This window comes from Lagenorhynchus albirostris, chromosome 6 (assembly GCF_949774975.1).
Source record: "Lagenorhynchus albirostris chromosome 6, mLagAlb1.1, whole genome shotgun sequence".
NCBI lineage: Eukaryota > Metazoa > Chordata > Mammalia > Artiodactyla > Delphinidae > Lagenorhynchus > Lagenorhynchus albirostris.
In genome coordinates, this window is record NC_083100.1 from 43,415,333 (window position 1) to 43,434,585 (window position 19,253).

At 32.2% G+C, this 19,253-nt stretch overlaps 1 protein-coding gene across 4 annotated transcripts in view; it reads right to left on the minus strand.

The window, feature by feature from the left end:
• Nucleotides 1-19,253, minus strand: part of GLS (glutaminase) — a 78,236-nt gene that overhangs the window by 50,882 nt on the left and 8,101 nt on the right. For 3 of the 4 annotated variants that reach the window (XM_060152424.1, XM_060152425.1, XM_060152427.1), the window contains exons 2-7: nucleotides 16,177-16,273; nucleotides 15,702-15,823; nucleotides 10,849-10,978; nucleotides 10,052-10,131; nucleotides 7,023-7,186; nucleotides 2,376-2,434 (exon numbers count right to left, since the gene is read on the minus strand). In XM_060152424.1, coding sequence (XP_060008407.1) covers nucleotides 2,376-2,434; nucleotides 7,023-7,186; nucleotides 10,052-10,131; nucleotides 10,849-10,978; nucleotides 15,702-15,823; nucleotides 16,177-16,273 — 652 coding nt within the window. Of the gene's footprint in view, nucleotides 1-2,375; nucleotides 2,435-7,022; nucleotides 7,187-10,051; nucleotides 10,132-10,848; nucleotides 10,979-15,701; nucleotides 15,824-16,176; nucleotides 16,274-19,253 lie in introns of those variants that run through there. The other variant, XM_060152428.1, reaches the window with a different exon arrangement.

Genomic DNA, 19,253 nt, shown 5'->3' on the forward strand with positions numbered 1-19,253 from the left:
CTTAGCTCAAGCCCAATTCTACTGCTGTTAGAACCTATCCAGTCTGTTTCCTCATCTTATCTATTTAAGGAGTAAGAAGGCTGAGCTTGAAAACTCCTTCAGCCATGGTTTTATTACTTCAATTTCAACTACCAATTCAACAATATTATGTGATCATATAATCTGCAGAGATCACAGATAGTTATTTATAAAAGTTTTGAATTCTTTTTTAAAAAGTCCAAGAAAAGTATTACATTCTGGGACAGTCAGTTTTACACAGAGGTATGTCAAGCTTATCCCTTCAAGATTTAGATAAACTTCATTAAAAAAACAAAAAACAAAAAACAAAAAAAACCCAAACCAAAAAAACCCCCAAAACTTGTGAAACAACTTCTAAAAATAAAACAAAAAAGGTCAAAGAAACTGACCTTAAATATGAACCATATCCCAAAGCCTCATTTCCAACTGTCAGTAAATTTACAATTTTTCTAAATTTAAAAACACTGATCAAATTTGTAAATACAAGATGACTTAGTTAAATGTTTGCACAGTTGGATGTAACCACACTTATGCTGTGTATGTGTGTTTTTTTAACTGTTTCTAAGTACTCATATTAATGTTGCTCATTGTATAGTTTATGGCTTGTGACTAAACATCATATCATGATGTGATATGACCAGACATGCATTTCCCACATGCAGCATTTCAGTGTAGTATATTAAGCCCATGAATCATTAAACAAAAGATGTTTAACTGCATGCAGTTAAGCAAGACTTCTATTAATCATTTACATATGTCCCTTTCTTGAAAATACTATTGGTGTGCTATGTTAATCTTTTTCCAGTGTAAGAGTTCTTAAACTGAGATCCATGCGTCTGTGAATTCCCTACAGTTTATATAAAATCATGGTATGTGAACATTTTTTCTGGGAAGACCCAAAAAAGGTTCAGAACCATTCTAGTGGTTTTCTCATCAAGCACTAATACACACATTTTATTATCATAACTTTCCTTACCTCTAACTTACTTGTTCAAATCTGAACAATTATTAATGAGACTTTTCTCTCATCACAGTATTTACTGAATTTCATTGTAAGGGCCCATTTACTGGTGTATACCCCATGTTATACTGTAAGTTGTGGCATGACTGTGCCTAGTACATATTCATATTATTTTCTATAATAAACACGTAGTTTCTTTCACCTCAAACTGACAACTGTTCTCTTATGTAAAACAGTGACAACTAGATTATAGTGAGCATAGCCTAAAATTAGTTACATTAAAAAATAATACTTGTCTATAATATCTCCATCACTAGAGTTACAAGGATTAAGTGGGCCAGTGCTTATGAAGCATTTGCTCTAAAATAACAATATATATTCTTAAGATAGTACTCTTCTATTTTAAAGGCTTTTCTCATGAATGAAGAAAAAAATTCATTAAAGTTAAGAGAGGATTTCTAGCATACAAATTAGATGAATTTTTATTAACTGGGCCAAGGGTATAATTTATATTCAAACATTCCTTGTGTAACCAGGGTATCCCATCTTCAGAAATGCATCTACAAAGGCAGATAGCTATGTTTTTTTCAAGCATGGAATAGATGTGCACAGATTTACTGAAGAAAGTATATAAATGTTCCAAACACAAATGAAATATAATTGAATACCAATGAAACTTATAATTAGAAATTAAAAATCTAAGCAGTATCACAGAATAGAACCACTTTCAAATACTTATTTCAATACATTAGTGTTTCCAATTATTAAGGCAAACGAGACACTTAACAAAAGAAACAAAACATACCATGTAAACCAAAGAGTAGGAAAATAATGTAACTTAATAACTGGAATAAGTCTTATTTAGTTATTACATGATTCAAGTAAAACAAATGAAACAAGTTCAAATGAAAATTGTGATTACAGCTCATGAAAGTATAAAGGACTTGAGAACAGTCAAGGGTAAATGTACTTTGTTTTAACACAAAGTACCAGAACATTTGTCCCTACATATGCTGATGACAAACATCAAACAGTAATATGCTGTTACTTCTGTTTACATCTGTTCTTTCTAGAAGAGCCAAAAAGAAGAGAAAGAAAAAAATATTAAAACTTTAAGAAGAAAAACTTCTGTGACTACTGTTCAGAAGAGACTTCTTTTTGAATTTTTGCCAGATCTTCAGGTCAAGAGTAACTGTTGGAATTTATGTCATCTATTTTAATTTTGTCCTTGAAATTACATCATTTATTTTGAAATAAATAAAAATCCTAACCTTATGCCATACCATTAATTTAACACCAAAAGAAAAATTTTCACATTTCTACATAAATAAGATTCCTCTTTATGCCTTAGTATTTAAAATTTTTACTGGATTAAAAGGAAATGTCAACATTTTACCTTTATTAATGAAGTCACAACAATTGCTCCAGCATTTACCATAGGATTGTGTGGTTTATCTGAAAATATAAAAGCAATAGCATTACTTTAAATACCTGATATAATTTTCTGTGATGCACAGGTACTTCCCATGAACATACATCTATTTTCTTTATGTAAGCCATTGATTGTTACAGTTCTTTTTGGGGGTCGGGGGTGGAGAGTGGAGGAGTGCATTAAAGTCAGTTACACATCAAACCAGTAATACACTTTTAAGAAGCTGCTATAATTATACAGGCAAACAAAGATTCAGGTACAGACAGACAGTGAACAGTGCTGTAAGAGCACATCCAAATTTCCTAACTCTGCCATTTGATCCTGGGCAAGTAACTGAACTTCACTGTGCCTCAATTTTCCCATCTGTAAACTGGGAGTAATAACAGCACCAATACCTCAGCAAGTCTTAATACTTCAATGAATTAAAAAAAATGCTTTGGCACAGCACTAAGCAATCAAATAATATTATTATTAAAAATCACCTTGGAAAAAGCATATCTAGTGTGGACCCAATTTTCCTTTTTTAAAGTATTTTATTTTTGTGTTTATGTATATACATATACATATGCAGAAAATGAAAACAGGTGATACACATAGGATAAAAAGATTACAGGGTATTTAAGTTGTATTCAGCATGCCTTCTATATTTCCTGACAATAAGGATGTATTTCTTGTATAATTACAAAATTACTTAAAATTTAAGTTCATCCAAAATCCTACCTCTTCTCCTAATTCTTACAACAAACAGAATTTCAAATCTCAGCTGATTATGCTGTCATTCATAGCACAGCACAAACGCCAAACACAAAACTCTTAGGGCACTGAAAACATTTATTTGAAAGCATAATTCCTAATCTGTTTGTGGTAGTAATTTACTTCTTTGGGAACAAGTTCTTATCTAACTTGACACATCTAGCAGAATTCATAAGTTATTGCTACATTATTAGTCTCCTTGAATTTTAAGCAAGTTACCTTCCGTGAGATGAGTCTACAGCTAAACAAGGAAATTCTTCAACTGTTGAAGAGTTACTATATGACCCAGCAATTCCACTCTCAGGTATATAACGAAAAGAAATAAAAACATGTGTACACAAAAACTTGTACACAAATGTTCTCAGCAGTATTACTGATAATAGTCAAAAAGTGAAAAATAACTCACAACCCAAACATCCTGCCAAATGATGAATGGGTAAACAAAATGTGGTATTATTATCCAAACAATGGAATATTATCCAGCAATAAAAAAATGAAGTATTGACATAAGCCACAACATGAAAGCACCTTGAAAACATTATGCTTAGTAAAACAGGCCAGTCAAAAAGACCAAATATAATGATTCCATTTACGTAAAGACCAAATATAATGATTCTGTTTATATGAAATGTCCAGAACAGGCAAATCCATAGAGAAGGAAAGCAGATTACTAGTTTCCATGGGTAGAAGAGAAATAGGTATTGACTACTAATATCTCTAATACCTAGGGTATCTTTTAGGAGTGATAAAAGTGTCCCCAAATTGACTGTGGTCATGGTTGTACAACTCTATGAATATACTAAAAGCCATTAAATTGTACATTTTGAATGAGTAAATTATGTAGTAGGTAAATTATATTTCAATAAAACTGTTAAGAATGTTTAATTAAAAAAATCAATAATGATAAAAAATTGGGTAACTTAACAGTACACCATTTTCTTCAATATAAGATCAACAATATGATTTAGTAGCTAGCTAGGCTTTAAATAGTGTACATTTTGGGTTACCCATGATAATGACAAATTCTAAAAGTTAAAATAAAACAGTACAGGTATACTATCTAAATAGTACAGTCAGGATTTCACCTATTTCAAATTATGCTAAGGGAAGTCTGCTTTCTTTGAGATCACACGAAATGACAGTAATAGTTGTCACAGAAAAATACTACGCAACAAAAGGGAAGCCAAGAAACAAAAAATTTCCAGTATTATCTATGTAAAAGAAAAACCAAATGCAGACACAGAAATCAAAATATGGAAATCAGGGCTTCCCTGGTGGCACAGTGGTTGAGAGTCCGCCTGCTGATGCAGGGGACACGGGTTCGTGCCCCTGTCCAGGAAGATCCCACATGCCGCGGAGCGGCTGGGCCCCGCAACTGGAGAGGCCACAACAGTGAGAGGCCCGCGCACCGCAAAAAAAAAAAAAAAAGGAAATCAGGCTGTGCTAAATTAGTTTATACTCGTATTTGTGTATATTCATGTATCTGTCCTTTCATTTTTTTTTTTTGGACGTTATCAGGTTTAGACTCTAGGGCCCTAGGAGGTAGCTAATGTGTGTATTCCAAATGGTACCACATAAACGTGGGCATTTACTATTTTGTAAATCATAAATATTCAGCAAATACTACATACGCTACATTTAAGAAGATCTTCCAAGAACACTAAAGCATTTCATGGCATGACAGAGCAATTTTCAGATGTAAGCACTGCTCACTCTGACTTTGGCTTAAAAGCCAGACATCTGAACACTTGGAAATACACCAGAGATTAAAACACCAGCTTTACTGCATTATAAAACCTCAGTCTAAAAGTGGAAATCTCCTTTTCCACTCTGCTCTGCCATAGTCGGAAGGAAAGAACTGAAGGGTTCAGTTTAGAATTTTTAATTTAAAAAGAATTATGACAACAGAAATAACACAAGCTAATTAATAAAGGCTAAGTAATGACATATATTAGCTTAGTAAAATGACAAAATGGACATCTGAAATTTTGGGGCATGTTTTTAACTAGAATGCAAAAAATTGATTAATTTTAACAAATATTTATTCTAAGGGAATAAAACAAGCAAAAAATTCTTCCATGTTATACCAGAAAAAGCTTTTCAAACTAAGTATATGAACCTTACAAAGATGTGGTTCATGACTGAGGCTGATAGTAAAAGAGTAACTACTATAATTTCTTTATCTATTCATTATATTCAGATTAATGTTAATTTATCATCATAATCTTACAAAGCTAGGATAATATTAATACATTTGTTTCTTTTAATTTTATAACGCTAGATAGACACACATGCACATACATACACAGAGTGTAGTTTCACCATAAATTACCCTTGAAATTTTCAATATAAAAAAGACCCACAAACTCTTTTCTTGCTGGGGCTAATCTAAAACCAAGACTCTAGAGCACAGAACCTATGCAGAACTCAAGAAGGAGTGGTATGGTATAGTGACACCTTCATTTTCCCATTATTTCCCAGATTCCTGGTATTGGCTCAGGCTTGGAAAAAGTCAAAGAATATCAAGGCAAAACCTCTTGTTAAACTTTATATTCAGTTATTACAAAACAGTGCTAAATTCCTGAGTTCTTATTGTGATTTTTTTCTTATAGACTTAGTGTCAATAAAATGTATATGGCAAAAAAATGTATTACTTACAATGTTAAAGTCATTTACCTCAAGCCTATTTTATTTCTTACCACTCAATTCACCAGAACCACCTAGTTTATCCAAGTTTGTATTTTGGGGAAAATAGTAATTTTTCTTGTAAAATGTTTAATCTTGTGAGAACAAAAATATTCTTTCCATATTAAATCTAGATGTCAGTGAATTTAATAAATAAGGTACTTCTGCATATGTCCTTATTGAAGTTGCTAGTTTACAGTAATCTCCATAAAATCAAATGTAGCATCAGGATAGAAAGATTATGGTAAAATAAGTAAGAAAATTCAACTGCCCTCAAAACAAATAGAAAGAGAAGCCTAAGAAAGTATCAGTCTTGTAACTTCATTTTAAAAACTCATAAAACAATACTGAGTATAAGGCGTATTTTTTATTTTTCATCCAACAGAAAAAAAATACAAAAGTATATTTCTCACAACCATTACTGTAATTCCTTCACTCTTGTTTTCTTCAATTCTATTTTAACTTGTCACACAATGAGGAACCTAGCATATGCCTGAAAGATTAAAAAACAGAAACCAATCTATAGGTTGGTGTTTAGATTTAACAGCTCTATCAGATCAAAAGTACTAACTACCTTTGTCCTCCCCTTTTCTTTTGGATTCCTGTAAAGCAATAAGACTTGTTAGTTATCCAACTATTTAACACAAGATATTTCTTTCAAATACTAAATATTATGGAGAAAAAACAAAACATCACCTCAACTAGGGCCACCATTAAAACTTTTTATTATGGAAGTTTTCAAATATATACAATATACAAAAGTAGAAAGAAAAGAATATAAGCATGCATGTACCCATCATTTAGCTTCAATGATTACCAACATACAGTAATAATCACATGCATCACTCCCAGCTACACTCCACTGAATTATCTTAAAGCAAATTCTGGACCCTGTGAGACTTTATAAGATATTCCCCTATAGGTGGTTATAAAGTGAAAATCTTACTTCCTGCCTCTGTCTTTTCTCTAGCCCACTTTCCAGTGGTATGAGATGCCTAAAAAACCTGTTTTTTAAAGTAGGTTAACTATCTCTATGGGTTTCACAGAAATTCCATGACAGATGAAAAAGTATCAATGCTTTTAATTTTCTTTTTCTTCGAAAAAAAAACTAGTTAGATTTACACAGGAAAATGAGGTATTTCTTCTTCCAAGTAACTTTTATATAATTCTTACCATCTTCATTTAAGAACAGTTTGTTGAACCTTAATCCACTTGGCTCTTTCCCAACATATCGATGCACATATTCTGTTCCAAGATCATTAACAGCAATGGCATATTTCAAAGGTTTTACACAGGATTGAAGGCAAAATGGAACTTTGGTATCCCCAATAGAATGCCTATTTAAAAGTAGATTTAAAAAATAATTAAGATCAACTGTGAAAAAATGTAACAATAACTGGAGCTGTTATTTACATGTTAATTCTAATTTGTAACAGTTTTCCCATAATTCAACAGCAAGTTTACTTGGATATTGAAGAATAAATATGGATATTGAAGAATAAATATTGAAGAATAAATATAAATATATTTTAACAGGGATACTGCAATAAAAAGGCAAAAGCTTTCAAGTACTCAGGTAATAGACTGGTTCAAAATTAGATAACAAGTAATGCAAAAAATTGCCTCTGGGGCTTCCCTTGTGACACAGTGGTTGAGAGTCCGCCTGCTGATTCAGGGTACACGGGTTCGTGCCCCTGTCCGGGAAGATCCCACATGCCGCAGAGCGGCTGGGCCCATGAGCCATGGCCGCTGAATCTGCGCGTCCGGAGCCTGTGCTCCGCAACGGGAGAGGCCACAAGAGTGAGAGGCCCGCGTACCGCAAAAAAAAAAGAGAAAGAAAAAATTGCCTCTGAGGGCAACAGGGTATGGCCCTCCTTACTCATATCTGTATTCAATCATATAAAATGAACTAGCCCTTTTAGAAATTAGTCACAATTTTTTTTACTCATAGCTTTAATAATGGCTAAACTGTGGTTAGTTTTTAAATGAAGCTCAGTTTATTCAATAAACTGAGACCCTGTCTATAAATGCCTCATCTTGTGAACCATATCTATTGACAATTTCAGCCCCATTAAAAGAAACAGCATCCAGTTTTATAAACCTGATAGAGCTGGCACTAACGGCAATCATAATCACCATGTAGATAAACAACAGAGCAAACTAAGATGAAAATGAAATAGAGAATAGGTTTGAAAGTGAAAAAACTGTGACTGGCCCCATTATAATGTAAGCTTAACAAGGGCAGTGATCTTTGTTTTATTTGCTGAAGTATCCCAGGTGCCCCAAACAATGTTCCAACACATTACAGGCACTCATTTATTCGAGTGAAATTTATTCACAGTGAAACTGGGCACTATAATAACTACCCCTGGGCAAACAGGGGGTTTAATGGAGACATCAGAAAGACACCTTACTTCTAAGTATATGATGGAATATAAATAAATATGTGTGTATATATATATATATATAATATATAATATTTTTCCTGTCAAATTTATGAATAACTTCTAATTCAGACCATAACTTCAATTTGGCAATCATTCTGAAACCTGACAAAAGCCTGTCTTACTACCTTTGGATTTAAAAATACCTATGTTCTAGCCCAAAGTCAAGTTTCTTATCTCTAGATAAGAAAACTGAACTAAAAGAATCATCTCTACACACAAAGTATGTTTAAGAAGAAAAAACACATGTGCAATAATTAGGTGATAATAATTTCTTCCAAATATAAAAATTTCCACTACATGATAAACCATTTCCTCCATATACAAAAAAATAGGAATACCACTCCCTACTGGAATTTGCTCCGTAAGGATAAGCCATGTCTTCTCATGCATTTGTGTCTGTTCATAGCACCCGATATTTAATTCAACACACAAGTGTTTAGTACATTTCACAGGCCCAGATAAGGATAAAAGCCTGTCATAATGGAGAGAACAATGGACTGGAATTTAAGAGACCAAGGTGCTAGTTTCACCTCTGCCAGTTTTATACAAACTCTGAACCTCAGATTCCTTATTATAAGAATGAATGAGCCAAACCACATGTTTTTTTTAACTGTAAATATTTGAGGAAGATAAGTAGTAAAAAATAAAAGGATCACTTATAATGGAGGCACTTAAGAGATACAAGTTTTAATAAATGGGTGGAAAAGCTTTAACTGGGACATTATCTTAAAAAATAAAATCTAAAATTATATGGCTAAATGACTTGTAGTTTTAACAAAATTTAGGATAAAATTACATCTCTGATATAAATTCATCAAGCTATATACACCTCGGAGTTGTATATCTCATTTTATTTAAGTTATATTTTAATGAAAAAAAATAATTACCTTAGTAAAAGCAAAGAAAAAACCAGAAAGATTATACCTCTGAGCTAAAGTCTTCCAATGAGTAAAAAAATATTGATTTTTCTTTTTTTGGCATAATTTTTCTGACTGATAAAACCAAATTACAACACGATAAGAAATCTTATGTCTGACTCATAGCATAATAAAAAAGGTCATGCTTAAAAAAATATTTCAGAACTCTATTTTTCCAAGGGCCTCTCTTAATTTACTTTTCTTTTAATTGACTTTTTAAATCAAATCATTCTCTTTGAAGTGCCCTCATATTGTTATCCTTTTTATAATTCTACTGGATCATCAAATGTCAGTGGTTATGCCCGGAGTGTGAGTACATCCCAAAGATCACCTTCGTAGACTTCATGAAATCCTGTGTCTTTTGAAAATGACTGATGGGTAAGAGACTTTATTACATTATATTGCCTTAACTACCATGCTAATCATATAAGCAGCAAGAGGAACAAAGATAATGACAGGATAGGTAACCCATGTTAAGCCAAGAAAGGTGAACTAATTTTATTAGCGGTCAGTTCATTAGTGAATAATTTCATGTTCTGCCAAATCTACTTTTCCTAAGTAAATGTGTAACTGCAGTTCCTTGAACAATAAGCATTCAAGTAACAAGACTACAACTGTGAATAAGATAGATGAAATGCCTCATAAAATTTAGTATAAGGTATTGTTTCAGTTGAGTTTTCTAACTTAAACTAAAATCTAAACTTCTTTACCTTCTTGAATTTATGTCAGGTCAGGGGGCTAATTACTATTACAGAAGAGGCTCCTCTCTACCTCATGTTCACTGTTATGCAAAATTTAAGGCTTAGAGTTGGTTTTGATGGATCTGAAATAAACTTACCTCTGTCCATCTACTGTACAAACGGACACACCCCACAAATCAGGACTGAACTTGGCTAACTGAGGAATATAATCTGCAACCTATCCAAAACAATGGAAAGAAATTAACATATAATATAGGCAAATAGTATTTTCTTCTACCAAAAAACTGATCTCAATTTAGCTTCTACCAATGAACAGTTATTTTATAATACTCAGTGGCTTTGTAGTCTATCTTTTATAACAATATTCATAAAAACTAAGGGCACAACAGACTTGAGGATTACAAGTGAAATCTAAGTGACTTCTCTCAGTCTCCATCACCTACTATGTTTTCCAATGCATTCTGTCTTCCTAAAAAAGCACAGTCTAAAAGAACTAGGATTTGATTTTTTTTTTAAGGGAAACAGAGAACTTCTTTAATCAGGGTCATGCTAATAGGGTTTCATTACCTAAAAACTTTCAGTATGGAGAATAAATAAAATAGCGCTTGTATTATGTAGAGGATTTTAAAAACTGGGAACATTTTATTTAATGTTCAAGGATATCATACCTGCAGAAATTCCCAGTAAGCTACTTTTTAATTAATTAAAAATTTAAAAGCCATCTCAATCATTTGAAAATCAAAAAGAACTCTTAAGCTTAGATTTCTTTTTAGCCAAAATAACAATTAAGTTAACTATTTGAAATATTTTAAAAGCACTTACTCCAGTGGCTTCACTTAAATTTCTTAATTAGCAAAACACAAACTACACAATTTTACTCTCTACCTCAAGTTTAGTTGAATTTATTAAGTGATAGGCTTAGGAAAAACGTTACCTTTCCTCCAGACTGCTTTTTAGCACTCTCATATAACTCATCAATGTGTGAAGTAAAAGACATAAAGTCAGGAATGACAAACTTTCTTCTAAAGGCTTGTGTCAACAAAACAATGTTGCTTTGAACACATCTGTGGAATACGAGAAAAAAATTAATAGACTGGGTACCTTTCAAATATTAGTACTTGCTAATAATAACAATATTAATCAGGAGAATATTCAAACAATAAAGAAATTCAACATTTTAAACAACAAACTAAATTCTATAAATTATACTCTTTCTACATTATTTTCTTTCCTTCAAGCAGCCTTTCATGTAGCTGCTTGTAAGCTGTTGAACAAATTAAAGAAATAAATTAGCCTAAAAATTGTGTCAAAGATTAAAACAGCAGAGCATTCCACCAGATTAAGTACCAAGACCATCTAAAAACAAGCTTTTCAGCCTACCAGAGTTGATAAGCATTCAGCAAGACATTTGGTTAACAAAAATCAGACTTTAATATATAGCTGAGATCCTGTTTATTCTTCCATGAAATAACCTCAGACACATATCCTTTAATTTCTACATATTACTAGTATTTCACAAAAAAATAAACATTTTGTATTTTAATATATTTTTCCTAAATTACATTTTGAAAAATTTGCATTTCTAAGCTAAAAAAAAGGGAAATAATACCAACTTCGTTTAGTCAGATTTGTCTCTTATATGAAATACTTATTAAAATGCTTATAAAAATAATGTATAACTTTAAAAATTATATACAGTAGTATAATAATTTTATATTATTTGAATCACCAAAAATGTTAAATTACATTATTCTATTCACTGTAAGATGTGTATATACATTGTAGAATAAAATTGTTTCACTGTTAAAAATTATTTAAAAGATATGGTAAACCATCTGGATAGGAGAGCATGAAATCTAATGATTTGAACCAATATTCTACTTTGTTTTAAAAAGGATTCAAGCTAGAAAATCAACTTATTAATGTAACCTTAAAGAGTTTAAAAATAGGTAACAGCCAGCCATATACTCTAAATTCATCTTCTTAAGAGAGTCTCAGAAACTTAGTAATAGAATAGTTAATTGATAAAGGAAGACATTTGCAGACCTGAGCATCAAGCCATAATATCAACTTAAGACCAAGCCCATAACAGACTAAAAAGTACTAAGTTTCAAGTACTATTTATCCTGCTTAACCCTCAAAACATGAACACTCTGAGAAGATGATTTCCCCACTTTACAGATAAGAAAAAGCTGTGTTTAACTTGCAAGTAAATAACATGCACTAACTATAAATAGAGAGTCGGAGAAGTAGACACTCTCGGTATTTCCTTTTCAATCCATGGTAAATGATAAATTTTTATATCTCAGTATCTTAATTCAAGTTGTTCTTAATAAAACATCAAATTAGAATTAAAAGCCAGCTATCACACTTTAACTATTAATAAAAATCCAGAATATATACTCACTTGGTCAACATAAAATTAAACACTGATTTAAAATAAAATAGGTTATTTTCAGTGATAAAGATGTGCTTCAGTTACAACATGAAAAAGTTACAGTCCTAATTTCCATTATTAATCTACAGATGTAGAAATAATTGACATCCAAGAGATAACAAATATTTACTTCAATAAACTTTGATAAATTTTGACATAGTTTCAATGTTAATCTAATAAATACTTTTTGCCATTGACTTAATATTTAATATGCTCCAAACAGCAATTCAACTTGCACGTGAGTTGCAAGTAATATATAACAAAAGACACATTTCTCAGCAGAAAGAAGTTAGGACAATTCCTGACCTTAAATCACTATATCTGTATCAAATCAAATCTACATGGCCCCTTTTTCAAGAAGTATTACATGAGAAAATATGAGGACTGCCAAACATAAATTATTAACCTTACTACTAACTATTTAACTACTCAAAATTAAACAGCACTTTTAAAACATTAACAATATTGTACAGTCAGTGAAACTGGGATTTTTTTTTTTGCTCTATCAGAAGGTGCTCATAAAGCTGTGCGAACAGCCTTCACTGGTGAATTACTATGGCCAACCAAGGCAATACCATTCAAAAGAGTGTCTAGCTGCATGCTGATGAACAAACTGTAATGTTTTTCTTGGGAGTTATTTTAATATAGATGCCATGAATCTAAGCAGAAAATCAGAAGGGATATAAAGTGACCTGAGGAGGAAGTACTTATGCTTTTCAACAGTCACATCTTTCTCATGCTTTGTTCAGTTTTCTCATCTGTAAACTGGTAATAATAATTTTTCTTTCCTTCTTTACTTAAATGTTTAGGGTTAGCAACTGTAACGCACATCAATGTTTTACAAAATATCTCACATATAATTTTTCATTAGTAAAATAACATAGTGGATAAGAATTTTTTAAGAAAAAGCAAATACAAAGACTACCATTCATTTCCTCCAAAACAAAAAAGATAAAAAAATTATGATCACACATAAAAATACTTCTAATATTTATATGGCTAAAAATGCATGAATAAATAAGGCATTCCTTTTCAATACAAATTTTCTACTTCTATTGAGATTATTAGCATTAAAAACAATTGATTATCTAGATAGGTACAGGCAGTCTCCAACTTTCAAATAGACCATGCTCCAAAAAATATGCATAGAATTCATCTTCCCATTCAGAAAAAATTCTACATATTAGATGTTTCTCAGATTACCCTCAAAGGCTAAATATATTAAGCAACAATGTATTTTAGGTAAAATATCAACACGTTGACTTCAACCAAACCTTTCCACTTTCCTTTATAAATTACTTCTTTGGGAAGATGAATTCCATTGTACCCACCTGCATGGAGGTGAGATTATTTCTGGCAACACTAACTAGAAAACTTCTCATTTTGAAAACAGAGAAAAAACTTCTCTGAAGCAATCACCATTCCAGGTGACCTGAAAAGGTTAATAGTCAGAGGTGTTTTGTTTGTTTTGTTTTGGCGGTACGCGGGCCTCTCAGTGTGTGGCCTCTCCCGTTGCGGAGCACAGGCTCTGGACACGCAGGCTCAGTGGCCACGGCTCACGGGCCCAGCCGCTCCGCGGCATGTGGGATCCTCCCGGACCGGGGCACGAACCCGTGTCCCCTGCATTGGCAGGCGGACTCTCAACCACTGCGCCACCAGGGAAGCCCAATAGTCAGAGGTTTTGAATCACCTCATTCTAGGGATGAAAAGAGAAATCATATGCCTATAGATGTAAACTTTTCCATTGCTTGTTCACATATACCACTAAGCATTTGTCAAGTTGGGAACTGCCTATATTACAATCATCAATTTTTTTAAAAAAATTGGATTAGTATTTAAAATAATGCTAATTGTTAGTTTTTAATATACTTATGGGTAGAAAATTTTATGATTGTTTCCTGGCTTCATACTCAGTGTATTTAAATTACTTTCAATTTCATATTTAAACAGAGCAATATGTTTATGAAGCACAAAAGAAATTTAACCAGTACTAAAAAGGTATAAAATACTGCTTTCACTCAGGAATTCCAAAGCAATTCCTTATACCCATTATCAACAGACCTACCTACCAACTCTCTCACAACTTCATTCTCAGATATACCAAAATAACCCCCCAGAAGGCACCCCACAATCAAGATACTTTGCACAGAGAGTTCATGAACACTAAAAATAAAATAATCTTTAGGCACAGCTAACTAGAAGTGATTTCCTTCCCTTCACAAAGAAACAGGTTCTGAAGATTCAAAATTCCTAACACCAATTCCAACATGGAACTAAAATCTACACTTAATAAGGTCGGCTGAGCTCACAGAATCAAGAAACTTGTGGTGAAAAGACAGAGATCTAAAATTGCCAGCAGTGCTTCACAGTATGCCAAGATACTTGGGAGGATCTCAGTTAAATACTTATACCTTCAAATGACTTAATATTCCAGGATATTCCCAGGAGACATCTAGAACAAATCATCTAGCCCCCAAAAGACAATAAAAGAAAAAAAATAATAAAAATGCATACATACAAATAAACTTTCAAGGTAGATGCTGGAATTCGTTGGATCTATTCCAACCTAAGCCTATGGTCTGGAAAAAGCCAATACCTTACAGTAGTGTTTACAGTTTTATACAAGTTTTCATTTAATTTTAGTTGTAAAATACCATTTACCTCCTTGGGATCCATGACAAACTTGCTGTCTATTAAATCATTAAGCAATCAGACTAGTAGGAACACATTAATGAAGATAAATAATAAAGATATGCAAATATAAGAAAGTCAAAATAAATATTCTCATTCAACCAAATGAAGGCATTCATGTCCAAAGTTAGCATTAAGTTTTTAAACATGAAGAAAACAAAAACAGCCAAAAGCCTATGTAGTAATATGTCTGAAGAGAGGAGAGAAGCAGACAACAGAGACATATAAAACTAACGAATATAGGCTGCCTGAAGCCGTCTCATTTTACGGTGTCATCTAAAACACCTTGTAGGAAAGAACTGAGACCATGCTGAGAAAGGCTGCAAGATATGCAGATGAATTAAGAGATCAATTTAAACCATGACAGGACAAAGAGTGTGCTCTATTCAAACCGAATGCCATCTCCAGGTACTATAAATTGGAAACATCCATGGCTACGCTTCCTCAGAACAGTTTCAAAGTATATTCTTAGCCCCAATGTATTATAGAACTTTAATGTGCACCAAGTTGTTCCAAACAATTTATGTTTATAAGTCCCCTCCCCCCTTTTTTTCAGTTACACAGGAAGTACTGGTCTTCAAAGATGCAATTTCGTTTTAAAAGAAAAATCACCATATAGCATAGCAAGTGACCATTAAAGTTTTGGCAGAAATTTTTACTTTTTAAAAAGATCTTTGTCTAGCATGACACCATCTGATGTTGTTTGAAGAGTTAATCTTAACATATCCATACACTCTTTCAACCTGGGATCAGCCGTTCGCAATCCTGTAGATTTGAGTGCCTGTTTTTAAAAAAATAAGAGTTTGTAAATATATAGTGCAAATAAGGTATATGCTTATTCCAACTACAAGTTTTTAACTCCTGTATATAAAAACTTCTACACAAGACCTGAATATGTATATGGCATTTTAGTGTCACTATTACCCACTTTCTGGACAAGTTTCTCAGTTTCTTTCATTTTCTTTCATTGATTACCTTGAAATGAGCATGATGAAAATTTGAAAATAAGAGAAACAGTGTCAGTCAGAATCTACACGTCAGATAACCTTTAAAACTACATTTCAATATTACCATATTATTGATTCAGTATTACTGATTTTTAAAAAGTGAAGATAGAAAAATATAAAAACTTACTGTAATAAATTTATGAACAGGTATTTTCTCTTGTCCTTCTGCGATTGTATAGAATAGCAAATCTTCCAAGCTAGGTAACAGACCCTGCTTTATTTTACTACAGGGGGAAAAAAGAAGACAAAATTAACCCTTATGTGAACATTCAAGTGGATTTTAGCTATATCCATTTAAAAATAATCACTGAACCAAACTACAGTTGAGTTGATCTATTCATCAAGACCTAATATCATAATAAATGCTGATTTACCAAAATCAAACAGTATTACTGAAACCGCACTGAAAAACAAGTTTAAAAAATGATTCATTAATTATACAGATATCCTTTAATCCCAAGTTTTAAAATCTTGAGTACTATTTCTAGTGGTGCTAATGCCTAGCCATCTGTTATGGTAATACCTTCCTGTACAGCCTAATACAATCCCCCAATATTAATTATGGAGCCTAGCCAATGCTCAGGTAAGAGTCAATACTTTGTTCTCTTGTTGTTATTGTTTTTTAATATGATGACTATACATATATATTGTTCAAAGTTAACCTGATTGTAAATCTGGGGGAGAGAACGATTAAGTACTGGACAGTGAAGACTAGTGCATAAGTCCTTGAATCCTGGCTACAATACTTACTAGCTGAGTCACCCTGGATAAATTAATTAACCTTTCTGTTAATCAATTTCCTCATCTGAGAAAGGGAGATAATAGGGCCTGCCTCACAGGGTTCTTGTGAGAATCAGTTGACTTAATACATTCAATATCTTTAGAGCACTGCCTGGCAGAGAGTAAGTACTCAATCGTTGGTAGTTGTAGTTACTATTTCTAAAGTGACCTAGGCTTTTACATGTACAGACCAAATGCCACAAATCACAAAGACTGTTAGAATAAAAATTTTACCATAAAAATACATTAAAATCTAGTATAAAGTGCTATGATTAACCAAACTTTTAATCAAGAAAAAATTTTTCCTATCCGTTGAAAAGCTTTCAGGTAAACAAAGTATAATGAACCTATTTAATGTCTTCTTTCTGGGGGCTCTGAAACTGAAATGAATACATTTCAATATTCTGAACATCTATGACTGCCATAAGTATTATAGTGATGTTATGAGAATTTTAGATCTAGGGCAGACCAATCCCCTCTCCATCCATCACTATTTATTAAAATCAAAGGTAGAAATATATATGTGTGTGTATATGTATAGAATGTGTTATATATAAAATATCTGGAAAGACTTTACCTGTATTTCAAGAAAGAGAGAAAATTAGAGAGTGGTCCATATATTTCTAACTTAAAAGACAATAGAATACAGTGTTGTTTCACAGAGCATGTACATTTACATATGGACATATAAAATTTCTCCTAAAAGACACATTAATGTTGGCATTAATATCATTTATACTTGTTTTCAAAGCTGTTATACCAACTTTTAGTTCTTAAAGTCAACCCTAAAGTATAGGAATTTCATACCAATGTTTAAAAAAAAACTAACACATAGGATTATTGTAATTTAATGATATATCCCAGATATATAAATATTCCCTGAAGCAATTCTGGCTCTTAAAGAACTTCTAATAATGTATTTGGGATATTTTAATAATAAGAGTTAAAATTTATTGATCACTTTTGTTAAGTACTCTGCTGTTTTACATTCGTTCTAATTTAATCCCTCCAATGATGTCATAACAGAAGGTACCATTATCCAAAATATAGTATGGTTCCTGGCACACAGTAGAAGCTCAATTTATTATTTGTTAAAAAAAAATGACTAACTCTATCCCCATTTCACAGAGGCTCAGACAGGTCAACAAACTTCCCAAGACTGCAAAGTGGTAGAGATATAGTTAGAACCTCTGTTTCTCTGAATCCAGAGTCCAAACTACATACCACTACAGTTTTACTGGCTCTCAAACGTACTAGCTAGTTATTACTTTTATAAGGTACAATTTTTCTAGGTTTTAGCCTGATCTAAAACCATTAAACAGGATTCAACAATACTGATGACTTAATATGATACATTTAAAGAAAAATTGAGCCAGCTGTCAAAAACAATCAGTGGAAAATAACACACCAATTATTTACAGAAAGTGGTTTGTCAAATAAACTTCAGATAGTGGTAGTTTATCACTTTAAACTGCAGAATAAGCTTTCTATGTATTTATCACAGTAAATGGTATTTGTTTTGCCTAAAAGCTATGTAAGTAACATAAAATATACACTTCTTTAGCTTATGGTACATAGGGCAAAAAAATTAAAATGACCATGTTTACTTCCACAGCTAGCAAAAAAAGGTAAATATTTACTTGCTTTTGGAGAAGAGACTAATTTTTATCCATAGGAGAGAGATTTAAGTCATCCCTAAAAAATATGCCCCCAAAATAAATGTTCAAAATTGATTTTTTTAAAAAAAGTACTACCAATCTCAGCATTTAAAAGCTCAGACTCTTATTTGAGAATGAGTTCACTTCAACAGTCTGGTGAACAAATGCACAGATTCTCCCCAAACAACACACAGAAGTTATTCCAAAGACCTTTCTTGGTATTACCCCCTTTTCTTTCCCCAAATTTAATATGGTTTTGTGGCAACGCTTCATGATAATACATTTTGCTCTTAAAACTCAAAAGCTAAAAATTATAGTTTTCAGACTATATAGTAACTAGGATATTCTTGAGAAGTATTTAAGTTTTAATGACAAAAAAAATAGACTATAACAGGCTTTCAAATTGTAATATCAACAATTGTTGATAAGCCCTTAGATTCCTTAAGGAAAAACATGAATGGTTATGACACTCAGCAACTAAAATGGGATAGTTAAATCCAAAGTAAAGTCCTTGTTTCATAGCTTTTTATTCCTTCCCTTTTATTCTCCCTCATTTTCTTTCTAATTTCTGCCTTTAAGATCTTTTCACTGCCATTTTGTTCCTTCTTTTACCCATTCCTTCTCCTACTTTACCCTCACAAAATACCTGCCTACAACACAGAAATGATTTCTTTAAAAAATTTAAAAAAAAAATCCCATGTATTTAACTGGCATCTATAACATGTACAGCATTATAGTAGTCATTACTTACAGTCTAAAAGGGAAA